The 11,791-nt window shown below is 29.5% G+C and overlaps 1 protein-coding gene across 1 annotated transcript; it reads left to right on the forward strand.

The window, feature by feature from the left end:
- Positions 1 to 1,017: 1,017 nt before the first annotated feature.
- On the forward strand, positions 1,018 to 5,555 carry LOC148283825 (uncharacterized; the record flags this gene model as incomplete). Its single annotated transcript, XM_088243156.1, has 2 exons — positions 1,018 to 1,190; positions 5,209 to 5,555. Coding segments are annotated over 2 exons (335 nt in total), but the record flags the coding sequence as incomplete, so codon positions are not given.
- Between the last annotated feature and the right edge of the window lie 6,236 nt (positions 5,556 to 11,791).

Below are 11,791 nucleotides of genomic sequence, written 5' to 3' on the forward strand. Positions count from 1 at the left end.
ATTTTAAAATTAATAACTTATATGTAAATATAAGTTATTAAATCATTTTAAATTTTTAGTTTGTTTTTAAAAAAAGTTATTCTTTAGAATTTATTGAACGTTAATCTTAAAATATTTACAGTGGGTTTAAAACTGATAATTAATACACACAGTTAGTGAAATACGGATTATTATCTAATAATATCGATATGATTTTTTAATCGAATTCGCTTATTTCTAGTAAGGTAAAAGAAATATAACAGAAATTCACTCAAAAACAAACTAAAATGCCAAAAACCAGCTGTCAAACATAAAAAAAATACTTTACCGTAAAATGCCGGCTAACAACATAAACGGAAAAAATAGAGACGTGCTTAGAAGTACGATTAATTTAAAATTAAACCGGAAGCTTTTTATTATTAGTAGAAAAGTGAGTAATAAATCTTAACTTTCGTGTAAATTTGAATAAATACCCAGGTTGAAAGGGTTATTGCTTAGAATTTCTTATTTCCTTTTTTAAGAGTTCCCTTGCAGTTCAGAAAAAACGTGGTCCGTTTTTATTCATACAAACATCTTCCCGTATTTTCACCGTGTATTATGGTACAAGAATATTGTTTTATTTTTACACGCCATAGATATTTACCATTGGCGCGTTCCTATGGTTTCGTTTTTTTGATCAATAGTTTCTTAGAGGAGCTAGAATTATCAAAAAACCCTTGGAAGCACTCGGTTTTATCTGCCGTCTTCCAACATAAATATGATAAATATTTTTTAAAAACGCAAATACGTGGAATTTCATTTTGATACTCAGTTTTGGGGTGCTGAAATCGAGAAAATAAGAGCTTTTTTTTGGTCGATTTTAGTAATTTTAGTAAAATTCAACCAGCCTGACTTGCAGTTTCGTCTTTTTTGCATAGTGTCAATGAGGCTCCTGCGAGACAAAGATATCCAAATATGTCCAAATACCTATTCATCAAACTGCTCAGCTACCGTATATACTTTTAAGGTCAGTAATTAAGAAACAATTCTCTTTTTCAGTCCCGTTCTACGTAGTAGCAATATATACCTACTACCATGGTATAATAGACCATTCTGGAGTCAACTTCAAGGCCTATTGGTGGCAGCCATGGCAACCTGACGCGGAATTCCATGACAAACACCATGAATTTTTCCATGTGAACTTTGGATTTAACATTCATATTTGGGATAAGGTAATACTTTTAAGTTGTTGCAAAAACATTGCGTTTGGTCCAGTGAAAAGATTAGTTTGAGGATAAGTTGTTTAAGATTTGATTTCTTACTGGATCACAACTTTAATGATACTTTAAAAAATTATGAATTTATATCTAGAAAAAAAATCGCTTCTTTCCAGGATAAAATCCAGGGCCCGTGTTATAATCGAAAGTTATCTTCAATTATCTCTAAAGTAAAATATAATTTTCTTCATGAAAAATTTAATATTTACAATGATATTCAGATGTTAAATTACAAGTCAGCGACGAAATTAGTTAAAAAATTCATAAAAATATTCACAAATACACACATTTTGGTACAGAAAATTCCAATTAACTTTATAGAAAATAGAAGATAACTCCATTAACTTCCCTTTGTAATCGGAGCAATGAAAGGATAAATAATTACAAAGTTCAGTGTTTTAAAAAAATATTAAAATTTGTTTGGACTATCAAACTCAGCCAAAAGGAAAAAAAAACATTTTTAAACATTGTGTTATGTGATAATTTTTTAAAGTTTTGTTATTTTGAAAATACTCCGCATGTGACCTCATGAGTCTCTTCGGTGAGTTCCGCTGATTTGTGAATTGGCTTCTCATAAACTGAAGATCAATCACAATACTCTATCATTGGTTAATTTGGAAGACCTAGTAACGTCGTTAAAAGTAGTTTTATTAAAATCATTTTAATTATTTTTTTATACGTTTTTTAGAAACTGCGCTGTACAATTACTGATCTAATTTTTACAGCGCGTAAATAAACACTTTTTACATCCAATTTCCCGTAGCTCTAAACTTCATAATGATCCTCAATTTTTGGTGCATAGGGCACTGCATTGAAAAATATTATGTATTGTAAGGTAAGTCGTACGGTTTATTTGCCAGTCCAGGGAGAGTGATATATTATAGCGTAAAACCATCGTATATACAAGTATTTCTTGTCAAAGCTTCCTAGGAATCGAACTCGAATCAAACATTAAGCGTGGTGAACATGCCAATCAGCAAAAACAGTCATCCAGGATTCTGGTTCTGTTTCGCACACACACTGTATTTTCCATCCGCCGGACACAGACAATGCAAACAATGCTCTTAGCATGTCTTTAATTATTACAATTTTTTTGTATATATTTAAATTCCAACACTGTCAAAAAAAATGCCAGTGTGATGAATTGAGAAATATTTTATTAATCTTACATGATAATCTAACAAAAGACAAGACGGTTAATAATAATCTTAGAGATAAATCAAACTTGAAATTTAAGTGTCATCGTTTGTAGTTTGTACCTTATACGTAAATACTTATCGGAACACATCTATTTCTGTGCTTAAAATTAAACGATAAAGAATATCATACGTTATTTCAATTTTTAAAATTGAAATAATAACGCGATTTTTAAATAAATGTTATATTTTTTAGGGCAATTTCTTTGTGTCAATCTGATAAATGTTTTACTGTTAATCTTTTCATTCCAATTCACAAAGCACCCGCTAATTCATTTTAAAATGGATTTATAATAATGACTCGTATTTTCTAAATCAATATGGATATTGTGGAGAAATGTTTTCATGTATAACTTTAAAGAAAATACAAAAAAATATGTCATTAGAAAAACGCGACATGTTTGACATTGATTGTTGTGACGTCAATATTCGTGACGATGTTCTATAAAAAAATTAATGGTTCGGAACAAAGCTAAAAAGGAACACAAATCATGGCGTGGCCAGTGCAATGACCGCTTTTGCGAGAATTCAAATTGACAAATTTAAAAATATTTTTTATGCTGCTAATAAGTGGATTTTCAAAGTTTTTTTTAGACCCTTTTACTTTAAAAATGTAAATAAAAAAGTGATGTTTCCCTATTCCTTTTTCTTATCTATCTCATCTGAAAAAAACATATCTTTTCTCTTCTTCAATCTTTCTTCCTTTCCTCTTTCCTCTTTATCGATTTTTCCGATTGAGTAACAGTATTAATTTACAGGTTATTTACATTTTCTATTTTTGTATATTTTTGTACAGAGTGGTGTGGCGTTCTATCCTCTCTGCCTACCCCTCTGGGGAAATGGCGTGATGGTTAGTTAGTTAGTTAGTATATTTTTTGCTTTTTTTTAATTTTCTATTGAATAAGTTTTGTAACTTGAGTTATTTTTTTTTTAGTTCTGTGATAAACGTAGTCTAAGAAATATCATATTTTCTACATAATTAAACAAAACTTTTATTTAATTAGTTTGCTGGAAGAAATTACCATCTGACAATGTACAATTTACATTTGTACAGTAAGTCGAATTGATTTTTAAAATGTATCAATTAATTTATATAAGATCATTGAAGACTACGTGCAGTTTTACAGTAGAACAGGGTTGTGGTCCCGGGGGTTGTGTTGCGGACTCATGGATCAACGGCCCGAGTTTTGAATTCCGCTTAGCCACAACTTGATTATCATTTTTAACATACTGAATACTTTAAAACTCATTGAAAATGGCCTGAACATTTAAATGTTTGGGTAGCTTTCCAAATATACAAGTTTGAACATGAGAAATTAAGTTATATATTCGATTGAACGCCAAAAGTCAAAAGTCATTGATTTGTACCTGAAATTCGATGATTAGTGATTGGGCATAATGTAATTTTTTATATTTATTCAAGCGGATGACAAATACAGTTTTGTATGTAAAATAGAGCCGAAAATTTGAATAAATGTCTTCTTCTCGATGCCTGCTCTCATGTAAAAATCCTGAATAAAATAATCGAATGGAGTTGATTCCCTCTTGTTTTGTAATAGTTGACGCGTTCGTCTATTATTTTTGAGGTCCTAGGCTTTTTTTCTAGCAGGGTAGACATGAAAGATTGTTTTAAAAGTTATTTTAAGTTCCAATAATTTATTGATACTGGACTGGCACCTGAAGCGTAAGACTTATCACCACACCTGGTTGGCGGTCAAAAAACGACTAAATACGCGTTGGGCATGACTGAACGCTTGGGAATGAGTTTAGTGTCGTCATTTTTGAGAGCTTGTGGGAAGGTTGGACATAATTATTGTCCGAATTTTAGAGAGATTCTCATCTTTACTAGTTGAGCGACACTGGTGAGTAACGTATATTTTGTGATGGATTTGATCTGCATTTATTTGTTCGGCTCATTTTTTGCACTGTCTCATAACAGTGCACAGAGCGTAGCTGTCAACCAATGAAGGCACAATTTTTTTTTTTTTTTTTGTAAATCTTTGAAATATGTTGATACATTGAGTATTGATATTCTTTTATTTTTAAAAAAAATGTCATTTTTCACACTCCTCACAAAAGCAGGTTACTATGGCTCGGGACATGTCTATGTGTATTTATATGTCAATGGAAAGGGATATACATATTTCCTTAGTTCATTGTTATTTATGTGTATCTTGTTACGATAGAAACGATACCTAACTAGTAGTTGTTATTTTTTTAAAAAATGATGTTAGTAAAAATATAGAAATTTGTCAATATATTCTATAAATTAAGATTGTATTTACAAATGAAATATTATAACTGCATTCTTTACACAGATGCATTGAAATTAAAGCATATTTCTGCGTAGCTTCACGTCTGATCATGATGAATGTCCGTTAGAGAATGAACGCATGGAAGGCCCACAAAATGACATGCCATTTTCTTTGTGCTAGTAACGTGTCCATTTAGTTATACGTTATTGATGCCCATGCAAATGTTTGAATTGGGTGTGTTTAATGCAAAACCGCCAATTTGCATGATCACTATTTATGGGAAGATCAACAAAACCAGTACCCAAATGACTAAATATTTTAAGTTCAATGTGCACATTCAACTTAAAATGAATAGTCTTTTTGCTACCTGTTATACCGCGCAAAAGTTGCACATTGGACTAAAACGTAAGTCTTTTTACTGCTGGTTTGGTTGGTCTGTTCAAAGTCAGTGATCATGCACAGTGGCGGTTTTGCATTTAACTTGCTCTATTCAGAAAATAACGAATTTATTTTTTTTCTCAGATTCATGGTACAACAATGAAGGAAAATCGCGTGTACACGGAGGAGACGTTCCATGAGACACCGAGCGAAATGAAGAAATTGAAAGAAATCTCTAGAATCGAACCAAAGTTCGAATCGAAGTCCAAATCGAAGACAAAAAAAGTTTTATCAGACAAAACATAAAAATATTTAAAAACATGTATCGAGTATTATGTAACTCATTTGAGAGATTAGTCATTGTATAGTGATATATTTATTTATATGTTTGTATGTAGGATAATTGAAATTATTAATACAATTAATTATGAAGATAAAAACTTGAATTTATTAAATATTTATGGTAAAGTATAAAATAAAAAAAAAACTGTTTTGTGTCGTAAAAATATAGGACGAAGATTTTTTGTGGAAGATGGTCACTGCATCATTATTATTGATATATTTACAAAACATGGAAAATATATATTTTAAAAATATTTAATAAAAAAAGTCCACCATAATCATGAGTATAAAACGTAGTAGAAAAATTCAGTTTTAAATTACAATTATTCATTTATTTTTTCATTCACGGTTCAAAGAACCCTTTACAAAAACTATCAGAGCCGTGGACAAATTACAATGTAACACATAATATGAAATATATTATATTAAAGTATATTAAAAACTAAATCATATGAAAGCAAAATAAAATAAAAAAACAAAAAAAGGATTCAATTCGAATGCTACATATCAACATATCATATCATAAGTAAATAAAAAAAGAACAGTTGTAACAATATATGTTGCAAATATGAAACAGGTTTAAATAAAACTGTTCGATAAAACGTGTCAAAATCAAAACTAAAACAGTCCAAGCCACTCTCCAAGCATAAGAACTAGTCTTTTTTTTGGAAAGTTACAGCTATGATTTATTTTTTTAAAAAGCATGTACCATTTTATGTAACCATATTGATTAATAAAAATAATGTTACCCTTTTGATCATTTTGAATATCTACGACGTTGGTAGGTACTTAAAATATTAATATTATTACACACGTTATTACATTTTAATGTATCCATGCAATATTTTAATTAGCTATTAGATTTTGAAGGTTTTGCCTTCTTGGCCTAATACCATTTATTTCGACGATCCGATATGCATTACGCTTCAAAACAATATTTAGTAGCGACCTAGCCAAGAGACCGAGCCCGTATCATAAACTTTGCACCGTGTCGGGTGTTGGACCATGAAAGATGCCGTGTAAGCAGCTGGCGGAGGAGAGTCACAAGTTACTTTAACCTAGTAGCTAGATGCTATCATTATGTTCCCAGATGTACACCAATTTTTCAAGTAAGGGGTACGAACATATCCCTTTACTGTGCTCCACACCTTGGTAAACGTCTCAATCTAAAAACAAACCGTTGTGAGAAAACTCGTGACGTTCTCACTTAAGAAAAATAAACAGAAAGATAAGAAATGAATTACTTAAAAAAAACAATTTTCTTGTTAATCACTGTTTTTTTTATCGTCAGGCTTCGAAGCTACACAACTCGTAATTTATTAATGAATATTACCCTTTTTTATTTGAACAGTGTCTACTAAACTATTCTGTCATATGGGGGTAACAATCAAGTATTATTTTTGAGGAAAATACTTACCGAAGTTCACTTTCTAGGTGTGTGGTATAAAATAATGTATGCCACCAATGAAAATTTTTTTTTCAATCAAACATTTTTAAATGAATAATTTTCAGAATGCACAAGCTTGAAGATGTCAAAAATGTGACTAATGGCTTAGGCCCATTTTACACTATGGTAAAAATCCACATTTCAAAATAAAACAACGAAGGGTGAACTGAGTTTTAATGCACCATACTTATATTTTTATTATCTTTAATTATACAATGCAAGGAAAACGCAATAATCTGCACACCATGAAGTTTACTGATGTTCACTTGATTTCCTTTAGCAGCATTTTTCATGAGGGTAGCCGCTGAATAAGTTTTATATAAAAACAAACGAACATAATAAATATCAATACAACCTAATTCCACCGTGCCGTGTGGATTTGGACGATACGTGTGAACCGACCTCAGTTCAAAAAATAACAATCTTGTTTTGTAATAATAAACGTTAAGATTCAACAAAAAATCCATTGTTCCTTCGAACTGCTAATTAAAAGATTTGGTGCTCAAATCCATTGAAACTGGTTTAAAAATACTGAAGAAAAAATAAAGGAATTTATTTTTCATTTCTTTAGAGCCGATTAATAATGGTTTTTTACGCCGCCTATTGTGTTTTAAAATTGAAAATAAATACGTAAAATAATTCAACATTTAAAAAAAAAAAAACTCAGTAAGCATATATTTTTAGAAACATTGTCGGCAGATAGGCAAAAAGATATGGACGGAATTATAAGAAATGATGATTATGTGTAACTTATCGTAATTTAATACCTCAATGGAACTTTACAAAAATAATTCCATGCAATATTGAATTCAACACTTAACCCTTTTTGCCTTGATGTTCATTAAAATATACACGAACTTTATAATATATATATTTTTAATTACTGGAATCCCAAAGTACGTCTGGTTTTTTTGTTAAAAATTCAAAGCGTAGATTATACGATACGCGAAAGGTTTTTTTAAATATTTCTTCTGCTTCCAATACTTCTGCCACCAAAGAAAAAAATAAATTATGGACAAAGACACCACAATTTTCTGGCCCCTAAGCCATACAACTTTTTAAGTATGGATATATCGGTAATATAATTGAAAAACAATGTTTTCAAAACTCTAGTCCATAAACGGATTACTAGTCCATAAAGGACTAGACAGGAAGCCGAGCAATGTGTTTCGTATATCAGAATATAATTTTACTTTCATGAAAGTTCTGTCTCATTTTATTCATGTTTTGTTTTTAGAATATTTTTTATATATATTTTTAATTTTACATGTATAAATTTGTATGTGATTTGAAAATTGATGTGAATGTATGTACTATTTGTATAAAATAAATAATACACTGATACTCCGGAACGTGCCTGTGAGCTGGCCAGTGAAGTGGCTACATCTATAAATAAAAATAAAAAGGAAATGTTATTGAATTATTGTATGAACATTTTTTTGTTAACTATGTATTTGTATTATATATTGGATTATAAATAGTTCACAGTTTTATTAATTTCCAGATTATTTTTTTCCACTTCACAATTTTTCACTTAAAAATTTCCGTTGGGAGAGATTTTTTTTAGGGATAAAAAGAAATCAATGAATTTTTCAGCTCTCCATCTATTCTATCCTGTGCAAAATGTCACGTTGATCGGTTTGCTTTGTTGCGACGTGAAGGAAACACGAACAAACAGAAAAACACACTGTTGCATTTATAACAAAAATGGACACGTATTAAAAAAAAACACAGTGCTAAAAAAAGTGATGCATCTGAAATCCACATAATTACAATGATAATAAAAAAATTGAATAAACGCGTAATTAATAAAAGTAAATATTGGTATTTAACCACTTACCGACTTTTTTTGTCGTCCGGTTTCGAGACGAACCCGTTATACACAAATTAAGTTAATATCACGAAACTTTCTTTAAATAAATTAATTCAGATTATAAAAATATTGAAAAAAGTTTTCAGGTATAGCCTGAAATATAGATAAAATAATTCAGCCAGATAAAGATATACCTGCCATTGGCTAGTAAAGTTACGTTGACTACTTTTGTAATCGTTAATGGGATTCAGGGTTAAATAAGCTCCTGTCCTAACGTCACTGAAACCTGTGTAGATCTATTGTGCCGGGTCTGTGTAAATTAATTCTCGCCCTCCAAGTTTTGGCATTTTAATAATCGGCCACTGAGTAGAAGGAGAGAGCTTTATATATATAAATATAATATATGACCATTTCAAACACTTTATAATTTATTATGTTTTTTTTAAAAAAAAACACGTAGGTACCAAGTATGTAATGACAATATCATGAACAAATTGATTATTTTGTATAACATTTGTCGTGGTTTGATACTATAATGTGCTCCTGCGGTGGGTGGTGTTTGGTTCAGGAATTGTGTTTTAGGTGATTGGGCATAAACCCTTAACAACAAATCTTTTGGTTCTTCCCAAAATCGAAAATGTTTTTTTCTCTGCAATATTTTTCGCTACCGTCTTGTGATAAAATGTAATTTTTAAGTGCATATAGTTTAGAAATATTAATAATTGAACCTTAGTTAAGCAGAAAGTAGCTAGCTATAGAAAAATGAAACTGAGATAATAGCACTTTTATGAAAAGAGGAAATAATCAAATCCACAGTTGGAATATTTTTTTACTTTAAAAATTATAAAAAATGTACACATTAGGTTTTTATAATACGAAACAGGATTGAATTATGTGTGAGACCAGTTTTTAATGATTTTTTAGTCTTATTACACAACCTAAATTATGCATTTTAAGTAAAAAGGCAAGATCTAATATTTAATGATACCTCTTTCAAACTTAAAATGTATGATGTGACATTCTGTATTAAAACATGTTTTTTTATGACGAGTATTTTAACTATATTAATTTATTTTATTGTTAATAATAAAAATAAATCTTTTTCAACCAAGTATAATTGATATTATTAAGAAAGGATCCCTGAGATAGTTTGGTCATGTACAACGAGTGGACGATGAAAGAATGGAAAAACAAGTATATATGGTGAAATTTAATGGTAACGTAAGACGAGGACGACCAAAGAAGACGTGGCATGATCAGATAAACCAGATAATAATCAGATAAGTTTAGTTATGTAAAAAAAGTAGACACAACCAAAGGGCATGTATGACAAGATGTATCTTGTGCATGCATGTGCAAGAAACTAGAAATGTATGCCAGGGTAGACGTGTGTGACGGTCCATTCTCTCTGCCTACCCCTACGGGCAAATGGAGTGATGTTAATAGTAGTAGCACTAATCATAATATATAATTTGTTAAATACAAAATAAAACAAAGGTATGCACGGTTAAATGGCGGACTTATTGCTTCTAGCAATTTCTTACAGCCTGACTGTAAATAAAATAATAATAAAAATAATTTTAAGTTATGAAATCACAAAACAGTTAAAACATTTTACATGATTATGATGTTCATTGCGTAAATTAATTACATTTTATAGATTTTATTAATTATAACCGAATGACTTTGTATTTATTTTTTGAATTATTTTTTTTATTGATTTATTTCTGAAACCAACACAGTCATAGTAATAAACAATACGTAAAGAATAACAAAAAAATAAAAAACCAATTATGGGTTTCATATTTGGTCTTGTAATCATAGTAGATTGCATTAAATAAATAAAAAAAACAGAATAATTGTAACGATATTTATATAAACAAACAACTAAAACGAAAAAATAAAAAAAACTATTTTTTTTAAATTCTAAGCTTAAAAAGTTTAAAACAAAATAATCTGTCTACGGATCATTTCAATTTGTTTTTTTTTTCTGTAAAGAGAAAGCAAACTATTACATTCGTGTAGTTTACGCTTGGGTGTAATGTTTATTTAATATTATACTGAGGATTATTTGAGAGTGGAAAATAAGACGTTATTTAAATAACACTACGTTCCTCTAACAAAAGACTCTTGGAATTTATTGCTGGTACATAATTTACAAGATGAGATATTTTCTATGTGGAACTTTGTGGTTTATTACAAATTATAGCTGCGCTTCTTAATACATCAGAGGGTTTCTATATTACGGAAATGGAGAAAATTGTTAAGGGTTCAAACAAGTACGCGTAACACCGAAAAAGACAATGAAAGCTAAGAAAATTGTTCGGTTGAAACATTAGTATATACGTTTTCATGTTTATTTCGTTTTTTGTTCAAAAGTATAACTGTTATTTTCTTCTGAAGTATATAATGATAAACATTTTTTACTAAATAAAAGTCTCCGAATTAGTATTTTGCTAAAAATTCCCTGACATGTGTTTTTTTGTATTTATTTTTATTTAAGAAGGTAAACATGAACAAAAGATATAAAAGAAAAACCAATGAAACCCACTAAACCGCAAAACCGGCTTGTCAGCAGGTTTCTTATTTTTTCTTTACAAAGAAAAACGTTTAAGACATTATGTGATATGTGCATTAGAGTGGTCCTTAAAAACGATCATTCAAAATCTGCCCGGGATACCCCTTATTTTGTTCTATGATATAAACAAAGACTTGCGTAAAAAAATTACATTAAAAAACTATGTTATAAGGGTTGCTACCGAGCCTTGAACTTTTAAAATAATTAAGGAATTTGTTTTTTTTTAGATATTTAATTTTATCCAGAAAACATACTGTCATTTATAATTTATATAAAAAACAAAGACCTTAAAGATATTAAACAGGTAAACACAAATTTCATTTTATTGGGTGCATTATCCTCTATACTATTGCCATTTTTAAAAAAATATCTGATTATATTTGCAAACATTATAATTCCTGTAAATATTACCTAATTACTTGCCCCAAAGAAAACTAAAAAAATATGTTTATACCCTGATTTATGGACCACCCTTATTTTCATGTTATATTAAAATTTTGCACAATACATTCTTCAAATAAATAAACAAAATAAATGTATTAATCAT

Source organism: Micrasema longulum, unplaced genomic scaffold (assembly GCF_059751315.1).
Source record: "Micrasema longulum isolate JH-2025_06_02 unplaced genomic scaffold, ASM5975131v1 h1tg000191l, whole genome shotgun sequence".
NCBI classification, from domain to species: Eukaryota; Metazoa; Arthropoda; class Insecta; order Trichoptera; family Brachycentridae; genus Micrasema; species Micrasema longulum.